Source organism: Euphorbia lathyris, chromosome 10 (assembly GCF_963576675.1).
Source record: "Euphorbia lathyris chromosome 10, ddEupLath1.1, whole genome shotgun sequence".
In the NCBI taxonomy this organism is placed as follows: Eukaryota; Viridiplantae; Streptophyta; class Magnoliopsida; order Malpighiales; family Euphorbiaceae; genus Euphorbia; species Euphorbia lathyris.
In genome coordinates this window covers 25,771,315-25,796,371 of record NC_088919.1, presented here as the reverse complement: position 1 = coordinate 25,796,371, position 25,057 = coordinate 25,771,315, and the positions used below count along the sequence as shown (strand labels likewise).

At 37.8% G+C, this 25,057-nt stretch overlaps 1 protein-coding gene and 1 long non-coding RNA gene across 2 annotated transcripts; one reads left to right on the top strand and one right to left on the bottom strand.

The window, feature by feature from the left end:
- Positions 1-12,363: 12,363 nt before the first annotated feature.
- On the top strand, positions 12,364-14,943 carry LOC136208650 (uncharacterized). Its single transcript, XR_010677219.1, has 3 exons — positions 12,364-12,522; positions 12,617-12,742; positions 14,410-14,943. It is a non-coding gene; the product is annotated as an uncharacterized lncRNA (long non-coding RNA).
- Positions 14,944-15,705: 762 nt separating this feature from the next.
- LOC136208649 (probable xyloglucan endotransglucosylase/hydrolase protein 28) lies at positions 15,706-17,794 on the bottom strand. Its single transcript, XM_065999737.1, has 4 exons — positions 17,390-17,794; positions 17,210-17,310; positions 16,910-17,118; positions 15,706-16,403 (listed from the first exon to the last, which is right to left on the bottom strand). Exons 1-4 carry the CDS (start codon positions 17,577-17,579, stop codon positions 15,911-15,913), a joined length of 993 nt encoding a protein of 330 aa, XP_065855809.1. The 5' UTR covers positions 17,580-17,794; the 3' UTR covers positions 15,706-15,910.
- Between the last annotated feature and the right edge of the window lie 7,263 nt (positions 17,795-25,057).

Below are 25,057 nucleotides of genomic sequence, written 5' to 3'. Positions count from 1 at the left end.
GCTAAGCCTGCCCCTGCCCAATCATAAGAAGCCGCTGCATCCAGATCGCTAAGTGCCTGAATGAGACCTGCGTGTACCTTCCCGCCCTTCGTGCGGAAAATCGTCTCACTCAGAGCATATACTAAGAAACTACGAACCGCCAGGTCGGTAGCGTCAGTCTCGCAGAAATCACGTCTACTCAAGAGGCTCGCGGTAGAGACAAACTTCGCCGGAGTAGACTTGGCGCATAGACGAACTCCCGGTCCAATCAAGGTAGCAAGCCTAGCGGGGTCGACCCGTGGTCGCATCATACCAAAGTGGAAAGGGACGGGAGTGTTGCTCCCTCGCAATCCTGTCAACAGCGAAATATCTCGAGACGAGATGGTCATCTCCCTAAAGGAAAGGTGGAAGGTGTGGGTCGAGTCAACCCACCGCTCGCATAAGGCCCGTAGGCCAAAAGGATCGCATACCCCGTTGGTGCGGGGCAGCGCTGCAATAAAGGGCTCGAAGCCCAACTCCTGCACACGGGCTCTCGCCGCGGCACCTAGCCTATCATACCATGAGAGAACCTCGGCGGTGGTCCCCGAAATCTCAATGAACTAAAAAAGAACAAGATAAGAAAATTTAAATACAGCTCCTAAAGCAGGCAATTGAAAAGAACGCGTTAAGACTAGGTATTCTTCCATTTTCTAACCTAGAGACATCCGGTCAGTTAGGACCAATTTTCTGCAAAAATCTCTCATGTAGGGTCCTTCACGTAAGGTTGAGTCAATTCTTTGATCCACTCTCGTCTGCGGCGACGAGGAGCATAGATTAGGTTCTACTATTCACGTGCATTAGCTAAGTTTTTACTATTCACGTGCACTATTCACGTTTTTACTATTCACGTGCACTATTCACGTTTTTACTATTCACGTTCTACTATTCACGTGCATTAGCTAAGTTTTTACTATTCACGTTGTCACTATTCACGTGCACTATTCACGTTCTACTATTCACGTGCGTTAGCTAAATTTTACTATTCACGTGTCACTATTCACGTGCATTAGCTAAGTTTTTACTATTCACGTGCACTATTCACGTTTTTACTATTCACGTGCATTAGCTAAGTTTTTTCACGTTGTCACTATTCACATTTTTACTATTCATGTGCACTATTCACATTTTTACTATTCACATCGTTTTTACTGTTAACATGCATAAATTCGTAGGGTACTATTCACATGCATATAGCGCGCATTCTTACAAAAACAAACAGGTGTTACGTGTAAATAAAGGAATTCGCGTTTTTTAGTTAAAGTCCTCTAAAGCAGCCTAAGAGTTAGCATGCAAATCATGTTCGTATAGGAATGTTAAAGCCTAGAGTTCAAATCAAATAAAAGTGAGAAACCACTTACCTCGTTGCAGCGTGTCCTGCTCAAGTGTGTCGTAGGGTCGTGGAAGGTATCCACTCTATCCAGGTTTACGTAAACCTCGTCCATGCCTCTGGTGCCATCCCATTCGTCTAAATCCATCCCGAGAATAATCCAAATTGAAGTCTAGTGAGAGAAAGAGGAGAGAGAATGTGTGGGGTTGAAATGAAACCCCACCACCTTATATAGGAAAAGGGAATGGCATTCCCGTAAATAGTGAAAAAGTACGATTTGACATAAAGGTAAAAAGTAAATAATTAATTACCAGGTGCACAGACCTCCGATTTGCAGTCCGTTTCAGCCTGCATTTCTCCCAGACAGTGACTAACATTGTCAAAACATCAATTCCAGACAACAGCTAATTTTTACAGAACAGTGACACCAGTCGAAATACAGACGACAGTCAACAGAAAAACAATCAGTAGTCTATTTCATTTCGGACTCAGACGTGTGCCCATCGAATCGTCGAGATGATAGCTCTAGTGAGAAAATACAGACAACCGTGTGGTAAGAAAATCCAGAAACAGAACCCGCTTTTTTGCCATTTGACTCTCGGTCGCAGACCGGAGTTGCTTTTGAGCCATTTGACTCTCGGTCGCAGACCGGAGTTGCTTTTGAGCCATTTGACTCTCGGTCGCAGACCGGAGTTGCTTTTGAGCCATTTGACTCACGGTCGCAGACCGGAGTCGCTTTTGAGCCATCTGACTCACGGTCGCAGACCGGAGTTGCTTTTGAGCCATCTGACTCACGGTCGCAGACCGGAGTTGCTTTTGAGCCATCTGACTCACGGTCGCAGACCGGAGTTGCTTTTGAGCCATCTGACTCACGGTCGCAGATCGGAGTTGCTTTTGAGCCATCTGACTCATGGTCGCAGACCGGAGTTGCTTTTGAGCCATATTTACCTAAGACCGTTGAAATAGGGTAACTGTTTAGCCATTATCCCCGTGATCTTGAAATAGGGTAGCTGTTTAGCCGTTATCCCCGTGATCTTGAAATAGGGTAGCTGTTTAGCCATTATCCCCGCAATCTTGAAATAGGGTAGCTGTTTAGCCATTATCCCCACAGTCGTAAATCAGGGTAGCTGTTTAGCCATTATCCCCGCGATCTTGAAATAGGGTAGCTGTTTAGCCATTATCCCCGTGATCTTGAAATAGGGTAGCTGTTTAGCCATTATCCCCGCAATCTTGAAATAGGGTAGCTGTTTAGCCATTATCCCCACAGTCGTAAATCAGGGTAGCTGTTTAGCCATTATCCCCGTAATCTTGAAATAGGGTAGCTGTTTAGCCATTATCCCCGCGGTCATAAACTAGGGTAGCTATTTAGCCATTATCCCCACGATCGTGAACTAGGGTGCAGCCCGAAGAAGAGTCTGATGCAGTCAGAGAGCAACGCCAGAGCGCGCAGCGCAAAGGTCAGGTATGTTTCCTCCTACTCGTTACGTGTCTTTTACTTTTATATGTTTTACATTGCATGTGTTACGTTAGCAAAAACGTTTTCGAACCACACACATCACTGTCAAAATAGAAAAGTAGGGGCAACTGTAGACACCGAGTCGGAGGACCTGTGACGAAAACCTGAAACAAGACGGTCGAAGCGATTGATTCCGGAAGTTTTGAAAAATACATAAAGAATAATAAGCTGAGGAAAATTAACGGCACGGTGCGGGCACGCAACGGCATCCCGCACGCGGACGACAATGGTCGAACGCCCGCTTGACGGCTCGAGACGTGCGCGCGGCGTCCGTCGGACGCACCGCGAGTGGCACGCTCTCGACGCCCGGGGCAATGCCTGGGACCGCTGGCGGTGCCCGCCCTCGTGGGCCGTTGAGCACACGTGCCTAGTGGCGCGAGGCGCGCGTTCGGCGGCCGCGACGCGCGAGCGTCTAGCTGCGCGGAACGCGCGCTCGGCGGCCACGGGGTGCACGCGTCCGACGGCGCGGGACACGCCCCGGCGGTCGCTGGGCGGGCACCCAACCACGTCGGGCGGACGCCGACGAGGGTTGGGCGCGGGCGCCCAACCTCGCGTTGGGCGCTCGCCCAACGCCGTTGGGCGATCGCCCAACATTGTTGGGCGGCCGATGAGGCTTTTTTTGGAGAAAACTTTCTCACTCTAAACATTTTTAGAGAGAGAGAGAGTGGATTTTTTTTGAGAAAAATATTTTTTTTCTCAAAAATTCCAAATTTCCTAAGTTCAATTTTTACTAAATTTTTATTAATATCGGGAGCTCGCGGTTCGTGGAATCAATCGGCTTCGACTGTCAGATACCGAATCAAAGGTATTATTCGAGGACTAGACTCTTTATTTTATTTAATTTATTCTCTCCTTCTATTTATTTTTTTATGCTATAGTTTTTATTCCTTTAGTTATTTATTTATTTTGTCACGTTTTATTAACGTATTTATTTAATTTTCGTTTCGTGTTAAATAAAACTTGGGTTTTGTTTTAAAATAAAAACCTCATTTTGGATATCCCAATACGAACCGTGATCCGATAAAAAGGTAGTTCGGGTATCGAAAATGTTGTAATTATAAGTTTTTAATTTAAAAGAGGTTTTCAAATAACGTTTTAAAATAAAAACATCGTTTTAGGAACTTCCGTTTTCGACTATGATCCATCTTTGGTAGTTCGGAAGTCCAAAACGATTGAATTAGATTTAATTTAAAGCTTTTGAATAAATCTGGAAAATATTGGAGTGCTGCTGTAATTTGCCAATTCTGTCACTAAATGCTGTTTACCGACGGATTTTCCGTCGGTAAATCTGCCAAAATGTAAAAAATGCCATTTCGGTCCCTTTTTCTTAACTTTTAGACTTTTAATCCTTAGTATATAAATATATAATAATGTAATATATTCTTTTCAAATTGTTTTAAAACTTCAACATATATAATTATTTTAGGAGATTGGTATTCCATTTTTTATTCTAATTTTTTTGTATATGTACATATTACTTTCTTTTTATTATTATTCATTTAAATTACATTAAATTCTATTTTAAATGTTATTTACTTGGGCATTTTGGGAGATAATTAGTAGATATTGGGGGATGAACATATAGTCTTTTTGACATTAGGATTATATTAGTTATGTATATATATATAGTTTTGGGGTATATTTGGGTTATCTTAATTATTGTTAAATAAAATTATTTTGAGTGATAAAGGCTATTTTCCTATTTATGAATTTCATTCACTATTTTCTTATGTTTAAAGTATAAATATATTATTTTCATTATTCTTTCTTATATATGTATTAGATAATATATTTTCTTTTACTCTTATTTTATGTCTTTTGGGCTAAAATGTGTAAATATATATCTATATTATTTTCTTTATTTCTTTTGGTCATTTATAAGTCCATGTTTCAAATGGGCTTCACTTGGAAAAATTAAATTTTGGGCCTAAATGTGTTTATTGATGTAATTATAATAGTTAGAGAGTCCATTAAATAAGTGGGGAAAATAAGTCACAAAAAGAGAGTTTTCAATTAAATTATTTAAGCTAGTGAGCTTTCTTAAATCTCTAATGTAGATAAATAGAGTCATTTTGGTTGATATTTCAAATCGTTTTCTAAACACCACGTTTTAAAACCTTAGTCTGTTCCAACGACGGATTAAGCGAACATTGTAATCAAAATCGTTTTCTTTGTTAATAATGGAGATTTTGAATCGCTTTCTTAATGAATTTGTACAAAATAAAATTGACTTGTATGTTTAACCACGTTTTCTTATTAAAAGGCTTTTACTTTAACGTTTGAATTACTCGAGTCGTTCCAACGGCGACTCGGGTAAGCTTCATCAAACGGGGTTTTAAAACGTACCTAAATCGTTCCAACGGCGATTAAGGTGCGAACCATGTAATAAACATCGTTTTGGGGAAATAAGTTAATGTAGAATAGACGCACAACATAACATTTAAATACGGTTGTAAATAAATCACTTCTTTCTTCCCCCTCTCTGTGTATGTATAAACATAAATGGGTGATTCTTTACTGATGTGGCTTTTCAATATCATATGCTCAAAATGGTTTCCAAAAAGAGAAAGAAAAGGGTTTCAAATGAATTTTAAACTTAAAGAAGTATACGATTAGTCCGTTATCGCCTAACATGCTGAGTAGGAGGCCGGTGGTTCATAACCGGGCGATGTCGGGGTGCCTAGTAGCCTTTCTCCGGAAAGGAGCTAGCCTTCTTGGCTCGTACCTAAGTTTCCCGAACCCACACCGGTCTCCCGCAAGGGATCCGTGTTCATTTTCCCATTCGTGGGTGGCGACTCTTCCATATCTCCGAGCTCCGGTCCTGCCGAGCAGTTTGATTCCGCGATTGGTTGCTTTCGGCGCCAATCACCGCTTACGTCGCCATGAGGTTGTCCACCCCCCGGTCCGCCCGGGAGATTAGGCCGCGGCACCTCGTCTAACAGCAGCATACAGAAAATCCAATCACATGCCTAGACATTCAACCAACAAACATTGATACTTCACAAACACCCATAACCACAAGACCAACCAGAGAGAGAAGAATTCCCACATACTTGAGAGACTACCACATAGCCTTGCTACGCGGCAGTCCATTCCCAGATTTCTTCAATTCCCCACATTCACTTTGGAAACACTTGTCTTACGCCAAATTTCCCCCAAAGAGACAACTTTTTGCCCTCAATATCACATGTCATGCTGAGCCTGCCACATACAATAAAGCAAAGTTAGATTCCAGCTGCTAAAAGAGATCAAAACTTTCAAAGTGTTTATTGAGCAATATTCGTAATACACAATCATTATAATATTTATGTTCGCCCAAAAGAGATTTAGATCTTCATTGTGTTCTTTATTAGAACCATTTTCTGTTCATAGTATTTCAGAAGCACTACCGTTTGCTTCGGTTATAGGTAAATAGCTAAGAAATAGATAGCTGAGAAAAATTATAAAGGAAGGTAATTTACAGAGGCTATGACTATTGTATAAAGGTTTGTGCTCTACCCGTGAAAGAGTGCTTTAGTGGATTAAAGCTGAGAAGAATGTATTATGAGGACTAGACGTAGGCTAGAGGCTGAACCAGTATAAATCTGCTGAGTAACTATTTTCTAACTCCGCCTGCTTCTGATTATTTATGCTCTAACACTTATCCTCTATATATACATTGTTTCTGACTAGTTGTCATACAAACGCTAATCATAGTTTCATCAGAAGCTCTGTCCAAATTAATAGCCTACTGTAGCGCATCATTTAAAATTAGAACCAAGCTCAATACACAAATCGCTGATCTAAACTTGCTTTTGATCTTGAATCTTGCCTCTGTGCTTAGCAAACAAAAACACGCCAAGTGAGTAAAATTGAAAAAGGTTAAAAGTAACCAATAGTTTCATTCACCCCCACCTTTGGAACTAATCCTACCTCACAAGGGACCAACACAGTGGCGCGGCACTGAGGAGACTTGGGTGTCAAGATCCTTCCTTTTGCTCTTCGGGGAGCTATCTTGTCGGCGGTAGCAGCTTTGGAAAATGTGGTGTCTTTAGGTTTGTTAATGTACCTAGATGTTTATTCTACTATCACCACCTTTTCCTTCATTTCTGCCTCATGATGCTGCTGATCTCCTAGTTAAGGTTTTTTGTCAGGCGTCGTGAGATTGCATCCAATAACTTTTTTGCTGGGGCTCTTTGTTAAGGCTCAACTGGGCTATCAAAGCGTCAAGTTTTTTATTCATTTTCGCCATGGAACTTTTCGGAGCCTCTTTCTCCACGGTGAACGTTTGATGTCGCGAAGGTCCGGCAAGCCGATCTTTTTACCACTGTACGTTTTTCCTTGCGAGCTCGTGGATGAACTCATATGCTTCACTGGCCGACTTCCTAAACAGGTCCCCACCTGCTGCGGAATCCACGGTGGCACGATTAGTAGGTGTTAATCCGTGATAAAAAAAGTACTTACCAAATCGTGCTTGGGGATATCGTGGTGCGGGCAGCTTCGAAGTAACTTTCGAAATCTTGCCCAAGCCGCATGAAGGGCTTCATGTTCGAGCTGCCGAAAGGTAGTGATGTCATTCCTCAACTTAACCGTTTTGGAGGGCGGGAAGTAGTAAGAAAGGAACTCCTTCTCAAGTTCCACCCATGATGTAATCGAACCCGCCTCCAACGAGTGCAACCACTCCAACGCGTGTCCTATCAAAGAGAAAGGAAACAACTTTAGTTGGACGGCCTCAACCGGAACACCGTTTTGCCGAGAAGTTTCGGCACACATAAGAAATTTATCGAGGTTTTCGTTAGGGTTTTCATGGGGTTCCCCTCCGAATTGACCAAGTTGTTGGATGAGTTGGATCATGCTAGTCTTGATTTTATATGTGTTGGCCGGGATGGTGTGGGCAACGATTCCGTTGCGATTTTGAGGGCGATGCGGAGCAAGAATCTCCATCATCGAGTGCATGTCATTGCCTCCACCATTGCGGTTGTTATTCACGGGTTGCACCGGTGGCCTTTGGTTGACCTCGGGCTGGTTAGCTTCATTATTGAGGTTTGCCATTTTCTCTCTCCGAATCCTACAAAGAGTACGTTCAATTTCAAGATCAATAGGAACGAGAGTATCACTCCGAGATCGGGTGTGCATAAAATCAATAAATGGCACAAATTATAAACAAGAAAGAATGTTGTTAGTAAAAAGTATATATGAACAATTTATACAAAGATAATGCCTAGACTAACAATAAAACGTTTTTATCTAATATTGCAAGAAATTATAAATCCCCGGCAACGACGCCAAAAACTTGATGCGAGCGTACGGCTAGGTAGAGCTTACGAAATATATATTATGATAAGTGCATTACGACTATGGGTGTGATCTTCCTAAATGCTCTATCTCTACTAGAAGCTACTACTTAGGGGCAAGTGTACCCCGTCGTATCAAGTAATAATCCGGTTAAGACCGGGTATCGAATCCACGGGATTTATAACTACAAGTATTAAACGACTCGGTTTTATACGTTATCTAAGCGGTGAATACTTTGAGTTGATTCGGGGAACAACTACAAACTACTCCTAACTATGGGTGAGATAAATTTATATAACAAAAACTCTACGAAATGATACGGATGGCGATAAGTTATAAATATGACAAACAAAGACTCCCAATATATATAGGTTAATGATTTACTCTTGTAATGACGACTACGTATAGTGTGACCGACCCGTGAAGTACTTAGACTACGTGGTTCCTAGTCAAGGCGTGTCTAATGCTCGGGATCAAAAATTAGGGCCCGTAAGTTCCGTGGTTTGTCAATTCCTACGGTTTCTGGAGCGTCACTTCCGGTAAGGCAACACCTATATGAATCCCTAAAGATAGCCCGAATGGCGTCGGAAATCGCGTTCTCCTACACAATAATCAATTACGAGTATCAAAACAAGTAACAAACATCAACACATATACAGAAAAAGAGATTATGAATCATAAATTATAAATATGGAGAATGTAAATATGAAATACAACCAAGCCTAGTACATAGGAAGAGTACAAGCTAATTAGCAAGTGAAAAGGGAAGAATCCACCCTCAGAACTAGCTAACCGGTCTCAAGGCCATCTCTTAGGACTTGGAGGTGGAGCTTTCGAGCTTGGTGAAAGGAGATGGAATGGAACTTTGATGGAATGCCGGAATCAATGAACAAGCTCTCAAGGTGATAGATTTTTGCTATGTAAAATAAAATCTAAAACTATATAACAAGAGCTTAATCTATAACAAGAGTTAGTATATCAAAAGCTAACTAAATGAGTGTTAGTCACTCCTATTTATACACATCAAGCTAGGGGTAGAATTGTAATTTCACAAGATACAAGCATGGAGGAACATGATTTTCTGCAGATTTCCCATGACACGCTTCGCGTATGGTGGAGTACGCCCCGCGTATTTGCCCATTCCGTCAGAAATCTCCTGCATATGGACCAAATCCAGATCTTATTGTCTCAACCACGCCCCGCGTAGACTGGGGTACGCCTCGCGTGGTTGAGTTTCTGATATTTTATTGCTTGAATTGGGTCTTTTACGCCACGCGTAGTCTGAAGCACGCCTCGCGTATGTAAGTCTTTGGTTTTTTGGACTGAAGAACTTCCCATACACGCCCCGCGTGTATGGTTGTACGCCCCGCGTATTGTCAGTTGACTTAGAAGATCTTGCAGTCTGACATTCATGATTGAGACATTATTGCTTATCATTGCCCATACGCCCCGCGTGGAAGGTAGGACGCCCCGCGTGGCAGTGGGTAAGTTCCACATGGTGCCTGCGGATTGAGCAATTATTTCTGACAATGTGTTCCACGCTCTGCGTGGAGGGTGATACGCCCCGCGTATGTCGGAGGATTTTTGCTCCTTGCTCGTACCTGAAATACAATTCTCGAGAGCCGAGTTAGCTTGACGTTTTATTTTCTAATTTAATCAAAAATAAGGAAAATTAACCGAAAGTACGGAATTTATTTTTATTTCGTTATTTTATTAAAACATTCTATTTTTGCAATTAAACTTATTTATTTTATCTAAAATTAAACTGTAAATCACGCTAAAAGATAGGGACGAAACGCCCTTATCACCTGCCACATACAACAAAGCAAAGTTAGATTCCAGCTGCTAAAAGAGATCAAAACTTTCAAAGTGTTTATTGAGCAATATTCGTAATACACAATCATTATAATATTTATGTTCGCCCAAAAGAGATTTAGATCTTCATTGTGTTCTTTATTAGAACCATTTTCTGTTCATAGTATTTCAGAAGCACTACTTTTGCTTCGATTATAGGTAAATAGCTAAGAAATAGATAGTTGAGAAAAATTATAAAGGAAGGTAATTTACAGAGGCTATGACTATTGTATAAAGGTTTGTGCTCTACCGGTGAAAGAGTGCTTTAGTGGATTAAAGCTGAGAAGAATGTATTATGAGGACTAGACGTAGGCTAGAGACTGAACCAGTATAAATCTACTAAGTAACTATTTTCTAACTCCGCCTGCTTCTGATTATTTATGCTCTAACACTTATCCTCTATATACATTGTTTCTGACTGGTTGTCATACAAACGCTAATCATAGTTTCATCAGAAGCTCTGTCCAAATTAATAGCCTACTATAGCGCATCATTTAAAATTAGAACCAAGCTCAATACACAATACTTGTCGCTGATCTAAACTTGCTTTTGATCTTGAATGTTGCCTCTGTGCTTAGCAAACAAAAACACGCCAAGTGAGTAAAATTGAAAAAGGTTAAAAGTAACCAATAGTTTCATTCACCCCCACCTTTGGAACTAATCCTACCTCACAAGGGACCAACACAGTGGCGCGACACTGAGGAGACTTGGGTGTCAAGATCCTTCCTTTTGCTCTTCAGGGAGCTATCTTGTCGGCGGTAGCAGCTTTGGAAAATGTGGTGTCTTTAGGTTTGTTAATGTACCTAGATGTTTATTCTACTATCACCACCTTTTCCTTCATTTGTGCCTCATGATGCTGCTGATCTCCTAGTTAAGGTTTTTTGTCAGGCGTCGTGAGATTGCATCCAATAACTTTTTTGCTGGGGCTCTAGGACTTCCCCTTCTTCCACTATTTTCGGGATTAGGTCATCATTGACCCGGCGTTTCTAACGTGCTTCTTCGTCGATGTTTCTTTGGATCTCCATTATGGGGAGTGCACGGATGGAAGTGATTCGATAGAACTGCTTAAACGAGTCATCAATGTATCAGTCCACACTCTCCGCACCGATTTGATGTGGTTGAATCTTAAAAGTCCACGTCTCTATCTGCACTGAAGCAAGGTCAAAGAGGGTCGTTTGTACAGTGACACCCGCTCCAATTCCTAAGTTACTTCATGGAGAAGAGTGGATGATGATCACTATCAGTAAATTAAAGTTGCAATGTAAATATGAATGAACTTGTTTACCTCTACTCTATTTATACTGATGCTAAGTTGTAGAAGACCGTTACAAATTGTAGAACAGGGTAGGAGTGAGCCAAATATCGAGGCTTGATATCCCTCAAGATCATTTTGCCCGTGATTATCGAGATTGAGAGTAATTATGGCAACAACTGGATTTTTGACTGGTCTAACGAGACTTCCTGAATCAACCTTCTAGTATGCCGTTGTTTGACTCTATTTTAGATGAGGAGAAGTTGCCTATTCTATTTTTTTAGATGGTATATTAAGGCGTTTGTGGTTTCACATGTCAAAGTTATACTTGATATCATTATAAAATTATATTTTTTATTTTAGGGTAATTAATTTATTAGTCCCTATATTTTAACAAAACACACTGTTTAGTCCCTATATTTTCAAAAATACACGGTAAAGTCCCTAACGTTTTTCTCGGTGAACTGTTTAGTCCCTAACGTTTTTCTCGATGAACTGTTTAGTCCCTTCCGATAGACTCTCATGAAGATTCTGTTAGTCAATTTGGATTTGCGTTCTTCTTTTCCTTTATTTTCCTTTCCTTTAAACTCTAATACATCTGAAATCAACTTTGAGTGTTTTTCTTCTTGATTTTCTTCTTAATCGTTCAAATTCGTAAGCATTGAGTCTGTTCTTTTTCTTGTTCTCCATACAAATAGCTTCTTCTTCTAAATTGGATTTCCTCTTCTGAAGTTTGAAGATAAATAGTAAAGGGTAATTTCATCAGTTTTGAAGTCATAAACGGTAAAAAAATCTAACAAACAGATGGAAGGACTAAACAGTTCACTGAGAAAAAGGTTAGGGACCTTACCATGTGTTTTTAAAAATACAGGGACTAAACAGTGTGTTTTGTCAAAATATAGGGACTAATAAATTAATTACCCATTATTTTATGAAATTATCATTTTGTGAGATTTGTCACTCTAAACATTATAGAAAACATCAAAACTAAAATATCTAGAATCAAATTCTTAAAATTGTTGGAATTTTATATTTTGAGAATTCTTGAAAATTAATGGCATAAACACCGTCCTCATTTTTTACAGTCAAATCCAGTAATAAACTTCCTTTTCTTTCCCTTTCCAACATATACCCATTCCCCCCCTTTCTCACAACAAACCATGGCTGCTTTTCTCTCTCACCCTTCTTCTCTCCGATCAAAATCCTCTTTTTTTTTTCCTTCTCTCAAAACGCCACTGGATCCTCTTTTTTCTGGTGCCTCTTCTGTCTCTGCTCCTTCAAGTAATGCCCTTTCTCTTCTTCTTCTTTTTTTACCCTTTTTATTTTGTTTTATATCTTCCTGAATGATTGATTCTCTACTCTTTCTCCTTGTCAGGACTCAGGGTGAATTGATTTGTTGCAAAATGTTCAATTGTCGCCACAAAATCGACTTCTCCGTCATCTGATGGTCGCCATAATTGTCATTGATAACTTTGACAGCTTTACTTATAATCTTTGCCAGGTTAGATTTTGTATGCTCCCTCTGAATTTTGAGTTCTCTCGCTCCTTTGGTATCATTTTGTTTCCTAAATGACGGAGTCTTGAATTTGTTTATTATTTTTCCCTTTTCCCTTCTAAACAAAGTCCTAAATTCTTGTTTGGGTGCTGGGAAACGTATAGACGAAATTCAAATGCTGAAATGTATCTTCCCGTACATCTATGTCATATGATATTACTCTTTTGGCTTAACTCAGATTTATCAAATTTCACAATTTATTGAATTAAATCGTGTGTGTATGAAGGAAGATTGTATGTATTGTTTATTGTTATTTAAGTCATAATTAAATTGTTAATCAGTTTTGTGCTTATGGAAAAGAGTTGTATGAATTTGTGTGCAATTGTAAGAATTTTATAGATTTCTTTTAGTATTTTGTCTTATGATGTTAGATCACAGATGATATGATAGATTTCTGTAGTAAATTGTTTGTTGAATTGAACTTGTCAACTGAAGCGCACACATCCTATCCTTTGTTTGTTTAACATGAATGAGATCTTAAGACTGAATTTTCATTTATGTGGTATAAGCAAAGCGGCTAATAACAAAAAATTCTTTCAATTTCAGCATTTCATGAAAATGCATACCATTTGTCACAGCTTGGAATAGCATAGTAATTTAATCCTTTGGGTTGAATTGAATGTAACATTGGGAATTTTCTCTAGATCCCTTACTTGTATCTACATCACAGCAAACTGTTTTTAGTTTTAAGTCAGAAGAATAAAATATGACAACTTTTTCTCAAAAAAATAAAAAAATCAAACATTTTGTCGCGTGGTACTTAGACATTGTGATTTCAATTTTTGTAGTTTACAATGTGAAGAATATAATGTCAGTACTGGTTGTGCTTTCGATATCCATCCGTTTCTGTGAATGCTGTGTTTAATTTATCCATTAATTCCTTGGCATTTAGTTGGTGTTCTGTTAGCTTTTACTAGGAATATCTTGTCTTTGTTTATGCTTCTGATTCTTAACCACGACAAGCAAAAGCTTTTTTATGTCCTGATTTTGTCGTGTGGCGTCTTGGAACATTCGGCATGCTAAACTGATTTGTGTGAGCAATTTCCAAACTGTCTACAGACGACAGTTTATTCATTCCCACAGATTTAAGTGAATCTGAAAAAGGCAAGTGGCACCGTATTGATTGCTATACTTATGCCTTAATTCCCGACTTTTATTTAGGGCTGTTTTGTTTTGTGGTGGGAATGTCATTTGTCGTGATTTGTCACCAATGTTTTATTATTATTTTCTAGTCGAAAGTCTAGAAGACGACAGGAAAAAACAGCATGAACACTTAATTTCGATGAAGTTTTGTCGTGTGGTGTTTTATAAAATGTTGAATTGAAACCGATATACTTGACCAAATTCCAAACTGAATGTCACTGTTCCCCCATCAGAATTAGCATAATGTATTGTTATTTAAAAGTGGTTGCACTAATACTTGTGGTTCTTAAGTACATGGGATGGGAGAGTTGGGATGCCATTTTGAGGTTTATAGGAATGATGGGATGAAGATGCAATTAAGTGTCATTATGTAAATATAAATGTGATATGATGACATTTAGGTTAGCTAATATGTATGTAATATTTGCTTGTTATGTTTCTGTTTGACGGTGTTTTCCTTATTGTTTCAGGGAAGATTGTACTTGCTTCTTATGGGAAAAGTTGCCCTGTATATTTTTTATGAGAAGGACGACAATAGCTTGTTCTCTGGGCGGGGCGGGGCTACCTATGTATGTTTCTGGTTATAAAAGAATTGTTCAAATTTGAAGTTTCATTTCAGCACATTATATTTTAGTGAGATGTTAAGAAATAGTCTATGAAGTTGGCTTGAGCTCATTGGCATAGCCTTTTGAGATAACAGCATGGACACAAAAAAATATAGGTTCTGCTGGTGAGACATTCCTTACTGATAACTAACTGGGGTGATTTTGAGCTAATTTAAAGTGAAAATGCAGTTCCATCCGGAAAGGAAAGGCTCTGAATCGCTTATTGATTCATGCTTTTCCTTCTTTTTTCCGAATACTGAAACAATTGGAACTAATCAGTTTCAACTTACTAAGACTATATGCCATGCTAATTAACTTTTGATCAAGTTATTATTTTAACAAATATGATGTGTATTATGAAAGAGTATTCACCAAACAGTAGTCTATTTATTTATATCATACGGTCTTATTTAATTTGGATTCTGTTACCTCAGACTCAATGTATTACTATCTATGCTCAAAATGGCTTCAATCTAAAAACATTAATTATAAAATTTTACAATTTCTTACGCTTAGTATTATATATACATTTTTCAAAAAATGTAAGGAATAAGAATGTATGGAATATGTTATCCCTACTTTGACCTTGAATTTGGTAGTACATATACAAAAATAAGAGAAAGAGGTGACTTGTTGACATAAATACAATGTTAGGTTAAGAACATTACAAGATAATAAATGCAGCACGTCTCATTAATTCATTTATGGAACTGTTTGTTAGTAGATTAAATTTGGTTTTGTGAATAAATCAACTTGTTTCTATCATCACAAATCAATCACAAGATGGAAATACCCCCAAAAAAGAAAGGATTTAAATATCCTCCTAAACAAATATAACAGCTTGCACCAACCAATAAATCTATATATTTTCATTAAAACATACAGCTGAATTTCTATCTCACTATCTATATAAAATAGAAACTAAAACTCTTCATTCTCCCATTTATTATATGCACCTCTTGATGGATAACATAACTGATAAATTTAGACAATTCATAATTGATTATTGTAAGAGGATGATTTGTATGATAAAGAAAATGTGAATGAAGTAAAGAAAGTCCAACATTGACCTAGGATTCCAACTACCCCTTTAATATTTAAATATTATATTACACTTAACATTTTGTCTAGTGTAGTAGAATGATGCTTGGTGACATTCAATTCTGTTTAAAAAAACACAATATAGTATTATTTATTCAACAAACGCCAAATTCAATCAAAAATAAAACTCAAAGGTATCAACTATACACATACGCATACCTCACATCTTCAACCATAATCATCCTTCCCTTCCCTTCCCTTCCAATAATATTAATAATAACAATCTATGCTCTTTTTTCTTCTCTATTCACAAATAAACAAATCATCATATGGAAATGGAAATCCTATGCTTTCTTTCATGGCGCTTCCCACGGTGGCGCTTCCCTCCACCGAATGTTACAGGGTCGAAAGATTTAAGTCTTTCTTCTTCTTGCCTATCCATCACACACTCTGATGGAGGAATATTGTATCGAACACGATCATAACAGTACGAATAGGTCATATACTTTCTCCTCAACTTCTCCATTCTACTTCTTTGCCACACTGTCACACCGCTCGGAACTGCTTCTGACTTTTCTGCAATGTCACATTTCGATATCTGCTCAATCGGATCAACAGCACATCCATGGAGTACTAAGTTGGAAAATTCCGTCACGTAAGGGGCATATTTGTAATTTACTCTATATTTGCCTCCATTGGTTGCCCAATCAGAACCATCCCAAATTGTTGCATACAAAGACATTGGCTTTGAAGGAAAATCACCTCCCATTGCTACGCTTCTTTTCACCTCCCGAATCGGAATATTATCCACGTAAAATCTAACAAAGGAAACAATTAGAATATCACAAAACCATCCATTCTTGTTCGTCCTTATTTAAATTCGAAACCTATGTTGCACGGACACGGGCACACGTTTATTCCCAAAACATAAGCTTCTACTAGAGAGAAGTGATTCTATTGTAATTAGCAAGAAAGAATACTAAGTTTGAAGCAAAGTAGCACATGACTAAAGAAAAGAAAAGAAAATCTAAGAAACCTTGTGCACCCTTTGTGAGTAATCAAACAAAAGGATAGGCCATAACTGAAACAGGAAAACTGGTTTTGATAAAACAGGGGCATAAAACAGACAACTTTTTCAGTATGAGTAGTAATCACCTAAAACAAGTAACTTTTGCTCTCTAACCTACAATACCATGTATCAACATCAAACCCCCTAAATTCCTACCAACATTATTAGTTATTCATAAAGTACAGCCACTAATTAGCTGTCAAATTAAAAAAAGTATCAAATGTAAAAATTGGGGGTTTTTATAAAAACACATACATGATCTGAGAATCAGTCCAGAGAATGCTGTACTGATGATAATCATCAGAAGGATCGAACCAGAGACTGTATCTTTCTTCTCTGCCAATGCTGGTGCTTCCATTACCATAAATATTAGTCTGAATCCTCCAATCTTTGCCTCTTATATTACCCAAGAACTCAAAGTCTATTTCATCGTGATTTTTCTCGAATATGTCACCATTTGACATCTGTTAAAAATACGAAAATTGCAACTTAATTTAATTACTTGTTCAATTGAATTGAATCCTAGTAATAAATAAAATGAATCGGATTACTCACATAGAAAGCAACCACAACTCCGGCAGTATAATCAGAAGGCAGCTTGATAGAAGCACTGAAGTAGCCATGTAAGTATAAATCATGAGAAACGAATCCAGACCCTGTTCATAATCCAAAAAAACAGTTAGAATCAATAACCTCAAAATCAATAGTTATCAATTAAAAAATAGGGTAGGGCACCTGTTCTTTCATCAAGTGATATATGAACTGTTTTTCCATCTTTATGTAGGATTAGATTATCATCCCCAAAAAGTTGGGTGTATCCTTCATCGAATGATATAATCGGTAAAGTAGATGAAGACCCAGAAACAAGAAGAGTAAATAGAGAGAAAAATAAGAAAAAGGCAGAAGCCAGATAAGAGACCACCATTTTTGTAGCTGAAACAGATGATGTGTCTCTGTTTCGCCTAAAAATGGTGATTATATAAGAAGAAGAAGAGTAAAAGAGCGAAGAAGAAGAAATGGCGTGCTGAGGAATCCCTATAGAGATGGAGAGAGAGAGGGAGAAAGAAAAAAGGTTAACGGAAGAAAGAAGAGAACAGAGAGGTCATTTTATTGGAGAGTGAGAGGTGTTGAGCTGTTTTCATGTACAATGAATGTATTTTAGCTTAATTTTATTTATATCACTAATTATCTTTCCTTTACATTATCCCTCTTTTTCCTTTTTTGTGATTATAAATCATTTAAAGATACAATATTCTCCGGATTACGCGTTACATCAAAACTGAAAATTAAGTTTTGTATCCTTTTGTTTTTCCCCCTAGTAATCCTATCAAGAGATAAAGGTTTCTCACCAAATATTTTAATCACAACTACATTTCCATCTTCACGATTTAATATCTAGTTACATAGTTAAATCGGTCAAATGCTTTAACCACCTGAACCGCATATTTGGTATTGGTGGTATGTTTAGTTTTGTATCTACAGAATCATAAGATAATGTCTATGGACGTTTGACAATAAAGTGCTTCTTGTTAAAAAGTTGGCCCAAATTGATATATGTTCCTCGTTTTAATATCGCTTTATGGGTTCAAATCGATAACCTGCCTAGTGGCTTCACGTCGAAATTTTTTACAATTACAATCATTAATCATATGGGTGGGTTCCTTAGTATCGATCCAAATAATTTTCTAGGAATATGGAGAGAGCACATATGCTTAAGAGTGTCCATAGATGTCCGTACACCTTTCATGGGAAGGATGAAGATGAAGAATCCACATAAGATTGGTTTTGAGTGGATTTTAAGTATGAACGAATAAATTTTTTTGTTTTTTTAGCTTTTTAGATCATACTGGTTTTTCTTGTCAAATGACGACAGTGTGGAATGTCCTTATGGTCCTAGTATTTTGGCTCTTTTAGAGAGGAAACAATATAACAAATAGGCTAGATGGATGGTGACAGAGCCTAGTCTCCAGTGAGGGGAAGGCGGAGCTATGAGTTATAAAAGGAAATTAACACAATTAGTGGGGATAATGAGCGGTTTCAGGAAGTTAACGCAGTTAGTGGGGTTGATGTGCAGAATCAGGATGTTATTGGTGGGAAGATTAATATGGTAATTGATGGTTTTAATGAGTCATGTATTATTAATGGAGAAGCTACAATGATCAAGATAATGGGTGGTAATTATGGATCCACGGAAAGATGAGCTTGGAGAGGGGGGAATAAGTTTTGAAAAAACTAATGATTTGGACCCCAAAACCAGGCTTCGAGCGGGTGTTGCGGGTCAGCTCCGTCCATCATTATGAGTCTCTTAGGTGGAACTGTAGTGGGTTGGGCAACCCACGAACAACTAAAATACTGTTGCATTTGGTTGTAACTATAAACCTAGTCTATTTTTTTTCTATGAAACACGTATTAGGAGGGGAGGTTGGATGCTTTAAGATGGGGAATGAGTTATGTAGGATGTGTCAGTGTAAAATGTGTTGGTAGGAGTGACGATTTAGAACTTATTTGGAAAGAAGATGTCATTATTCAGATTAGGAATTCAAACTTCATAGCTGCAACAATTCATTTGTATTTGGATCAATCATGCCGGTTTACGAGTTTTCATAGAAATTCAGAGAGATGGAAAAGGTAAGAGTTTTGGCATCTTCTTAGTCATCTTTCATCTTCTTCGAATCAGCAACAGTGTTGTATAAGTAACTATTTGGCTAAAGATGGAGAGACTGTAAGAATTTGAAAGACTCTTAGTTGACTAAAAAATTATAGTTTAGACAATTATTTGATCCAGACTGATGCAACAATAGTGATTGAGCATTTTAGGCAAACTCCTTTTCAATTAGCATATTACCTGATTTTAGATAACTGTAATTCCTTACTTTCTTCTTTTAATAACGTTAATGTCAAATTCGTTGGTTGTTCTGCGAATGATGTGGACCACGAACTAGCTAGATGTATATTCTATGTAAGGCTTATGGAATAGTCGGATAGGCCGCCAAAATTTATTTATCCAACTTGATTTGCATTATTTTGTTTTTCTTTAAAAAAATGTTAGAAATTCATTTTCTTAATAAAATAATATATTGTTAATATTATATCGATAAATGTTTTATGGCTATGCTCTTACTAGTGTCGATATGGATAGGAGTGTTCAAAAACCGAACTGGACCAAAATAACCAACAAATAAATTGATGAATTTTAATTTTTTAATTTGGTTTTCCAATCTATTAGGTTCGATTTTAGTCTTAGTTTATAAAATATATTGATAATATCGATGAGTTTGGTTTTTGTGATAAAATAAATGAAATAATCCAACCAAGCGAAATAGATTATATAATAGTTTATATAGGATATTTTTTCTAGATTTGAATTTAGTTAAGTTATTTATTAGTTACTTATTTATATAATTATATATAAAATTTTCAATTAAATATATGCTATATTTATTCTGGATTTGAATTTACTAATGCTGTTTTCAATTTTGAATCTTCAATAACTATAGTTCATTTTAGGTAATATAAAAACATAATTAGATAAATTGATATACACTACTTAATTAGATTTAATAAGTTAATATATAATAGTTTATTAATTCTAGATAGTAGACATACTAAAATTAATATAAATATAAATATTATATAACATAAAGCAAGAAATGAAAATAATTTATTTAGTATATGTTGAAATCGAAAATTGAAATCCGAACCGAATCAAAATATTCAGTTTAGTTTATTAATATTTATCGATTAGATCCGATTTTTATTTTAAGTGTTATTCGATTTTCGATTATTTCGATTCGAATCGAAATGTACGATCATCGAACACTCTAAACATTATAATTCATTTTAAGTAACCGTTATATGTAAATTCAACTTTTAAAATTATATAAAAGTTGAATTTACATATAAGGCCAAATTTTGGTGACACTTAAATTTTTTATTTTATTTATTGGCATATCAAGTTCAAATTTGTAACTGCATTAAAAATCTTTCATTTTCTTGTTATTATTATTATTATTATTAATTGTTGCTATGTAAGGCCAAAAGATCATCAATGGTGGAATCAGGTGCCAGCAAATTTTATTGAGAGAAGAAGATAGATAGGATAGGATTGTATAATTATAGCCAATTATGAAAATTATTGTTTTAATTCTAATTATTTTAGTGAATGATGATTTTGGCACCTTACCCTTCCTCTAAGATTTCTAAACATTAAATTAAAATTGAATTTTGAAGACTTGGGAGGGAGATAAAGTGCCATGCCAACCCAACAATATAAAAATAAAATACTAAAGCACAAATACAAGAAAAGTATATACAATCATTAAGGCCAAATATTATGATTATTAAGACTTTTGGGGTCCAAAAAGAGGTTCTCCTTTAATCAATTTTATATTTTCTTTTCAAAATTAACAAATAAAGGTTACATGTGACAGATTCACCAAAGTGAATTTCACTTCCTAGAATACCCTCCTCACCCAAGCATATTTACTGATTTCCCAGTGGCATTTTCGTTAATTAAGGTGGGTCAGGAGCTGGACTATAAAGAAAACGCTCCCATCAATTCAACGCGAATCGCGTGGGCCAACATCTATATTTCGGCGCCAAGGTAGTTGACAAGGATGTGATACGTGGAAATATAAGACCCCAAATGCATTCATGCTTACGCGCGGCTCACACTTAAGGCTGTAGCGTGCTATTCACGGAAGTTGTACACCATTGTTCCCCGATATTTTCTTTTTCCTTTTCAAATATATATAAGAAAAGAAATAAAAGAAACCTGAGGTTTGAGCAGACCCGAGATTTGGAGGCAATTAGGATGTTTAGGGATAATCATGGATCAAGGCTACTGGCTAATAAGCTGGTATTAGCCATTCCTAAGATCGGGTTGAGTTTTTTCATGTGTTTAGGAAACAGAATTATGTTGCGGATCGACCGGTTTCAGATGGACATTATACGGAGCTAGATGTGTTTGTACTAAAGAGACCCCGGTTTCAGTGACGGATCTAGGATTTGAGGGGAAGGGCAAAACTCTATGTAAAAAAAATTTAGATAAAATAACATTAATTGAAAAAAATATACTTTAGTACATAATTATTATTCGATACAAAATGTCTTAAAATAATAATAAAAAACTGTCAAGACCAATTTCAATCAATAAGGTGTCATCACATGGACCAATTTTAATATCAAAATGTTGACCTAGCTCAAGCCAGTCCCCGTGACACTTAACGGGGCAAAGAAGAAAAGGACAAAAATAAAAGCTATGCTAAGCATTTTTAATGTCTAGAAGCTTTTAGGGTTAATTTCATATAAGTGCCTTGTGGTTTCACTTTTTTGCAGATAGGTCCGTGTACTTTGTTTTTGAGCAAATAAAGGATTGTACTTTTCTCCGTTTGCGGAATTGAGGAAGAGACACAAACGGAGTCAGAATCGATGACGTGTCCAAGAGCAGTTTTGCCATTTTAAAAAATTGGTATATATTAACCTTCCAAATTTATATACCGCTTTTTTAAAATGGCAAAATTGCCTTTGGATACGTCATCGATTCTGAATCCGTTTGTGTCTCTTCCTCAATTCCGCAAATGGAGAAAAGTACAATCCTTTGTTTGCTCAAAAACAAAGCACAAGAACCTATCTGCAAAAAAAGTGAAACCACAAGGCACTTATATGAAATTAACCCAAGCTTTTATTCCCTTTGAGGAAGTTAAGCTGCCCTAGGCGATCGATTGTTTCCTATCTTTGAGGTAAGTCGATCCGCCAGCGGGTCTTAATATTCTCATGTTTGAGAAATTTCTAACCCGCCTCCGAATGGCAATCAATCATTTTCCTATCTTTGAGGTAGATTGATCCGCCGCCGGGATTATTGTTCTCCTATCTTTGAGGAGGGGGTAGATATGCCATGACAACATTGTTCTACCATGGGAATGCTTTTGTTTCCTCCCCTTTTGAATTTGGAATATTTATATTTCTGCAAAAAATACTTAAGAAAGAAATTGCAAACGAAAATTTCATTTTATTGAATGGCGATTCGCCTTATTACAGCAACTTGGTCCTTTATGTGAGCCTCATTAAAACGTTTAATAAGAAAAACCACATGGGATGAAACCTTACTAAAGGAAAAAGAGTACTCAAGACCTTTGACTACATTTTACTCTCTGGTAAATTATTTGCGGAGGTTCTGGATATTCCACGTCCGTGGTAGTGTGTTTCCCTCCATGTCTTGAATCTTGAAAGTGGCGGGTCCAATCTTGGTGACTATTTTATATGGCCCCGTCCATGTGACTCCCAATTTTCCTTTTCCCTCCATGGATTGAATTTTGTCAGCTTTCCGGAGCACCAAATCTCCTTGATTCAAATCCACGAGCTTGGCGTTTCTATCATGGTAGGCTACAATCCTTTGCTTGTAAGCGGTGATTCGAACATACGCCTTCTCCCTTTTTGCCTCCAGTTGATTAAGACTTTCCCTTAACCTTTTATCGTTCTGGTCCTCACAATAGAATAGGACTTTGTCACTTGGGATCTGAACATCTATGGGAATATAACAACTTCTACTCCATAGGTGAGGGCAAATGGGGTTTCGCCTGTGGCAGTTCGAGAAGTGGTTCTGTATGCCCAAAGGAAATTCATCAACTGATCCGCCCACTTCTTGTTATGCTCACGCAATCTCTTTTTTATGCCTTTCACGATCGTTCGGTTGGTGACTTCGGTCATTCCATTTGATTGCGGGTAGTATACTGAGGCAAATCTATTCTGGATGCCTTGATTCTGGCAAAATGATCTGAACTCCCCATAATTGAACTGCGTTCCATTATCGGTGATGATTGTGTGGGGGACCCCGAATCTCCCAACAATATTATCCCTTACGAACTCGACCATTTGCTCTGCACTTATGGTGGAAACAGCTTCGGCTTCTACCCACTTTGTAAAGTGATCAACGGCTACCACCACGTATTTCCTCTGTCTCTTTGTGAAAGGAAAAGGATCGACGATGTCGATACCCCATGTGGTGAAAGGTCGTCCTTCGATGATGGGCTTTTGTAGATGCTTTGCCGTATGAGATTCATTTGCATGAACCTGGCAGTTGTGACAGGACTCCACTAACTTCTGAGCATCAAGTTCCGCAGTAGGCCAATAGAATCCAGATAGCCTGGACTTCTTGAGAATGGTGGCGGATGCTTCATGGGCTCCACAAGCGCCCTCATGTAACTCCCTGATGATCTTCTGTCCCTCTTTTGTTGTAACACACTTCAGCCAAGGCTGGCTAAAAGATTTTCGGTACAGGTGATCATTTATCATAGAGAAATATGCTGCTTTCCTCACCGTCCGCCTGGCTTCTTCTTTATCTTAAGGCAAACTTCCATCTGTAAGATACTACTGGATTGGTGATCTTTAGTCTCCTACGGTGGATGTAAGAAGAGCTATGACTTATGGGGCGAATGCTGGTCTGGTTTTCACTTCGAATGGGCACTGTAGATCTGCCCATTGATCCTTGCTAGAAGCCAGTTTAGCCAAGTGATCTGCTTCCGTATTTGACTCTCGAAGTACATGAACCAACTCCCATTTTGTTTCCTTGGTCTCCAAGTGGGTCAATAGCTTTTTGGCCTCTTCCACATAATTGACCAGGGTTTCATCTTTCACATCAAAGTTTTTGATTACCTAGTTAACCATTAGTTTGGAGTCACTGTAGATCACAACCCGCTCTGGTGTGATCTCCTTCAAGAGACGTAGCCCAAGTATCAAGGCCTCATATTCTGCAGCGTTGTTTGTTGCGGGGAATTCTAGCTTCGTAATGTAACTTGATGTAATGGGGTCCCTTGATTACTACACCTATCCCCGCACCTTCCGTTGATGAAGCCCCATCAGTGTACATCGTCCATTCCTCCAACTTTGGCTTAGGGGGATTAATATCTTCCTCGGTAAATTCATTCACAAAGTCTGCCAAGACTTGACTTTTCAAGGCGGATCTGCCTTCATAGCGGATGTCAAATTCGCCCAGGCGGATTGCCCATTCCATTAGTCTCCCTAAAGTTTCTGGCTTCTGTAATACCTTCCTCATAGGTATGTTGGTACGGACGATGACTGTGTGAGACAGAAAATAAGGTCTAAGGCGAATCGAAGTGGTGACCACAGCCAGTGCTATCTTATCCAATCTTGAATATCGAGTTTTGGTATCCTTTAGGACTTTGCTTACATAGTAGATTGGATATTGTTGGCCACCTTCTTCCCTGATCATGACAGTGCAAACTGATTTATCAGTGACAGAAACATACATGTATAGATCCTCACCTTCAAAGGGCCGACTCATTAAAGGCGGTTCTGTGAGGAAACGCTTGATTCCTTCAAAGGCTAATTTGCAATCTTCGTTCCATTCAAACGCTTTCTTCTTCTTAATCACCTCATAGAATG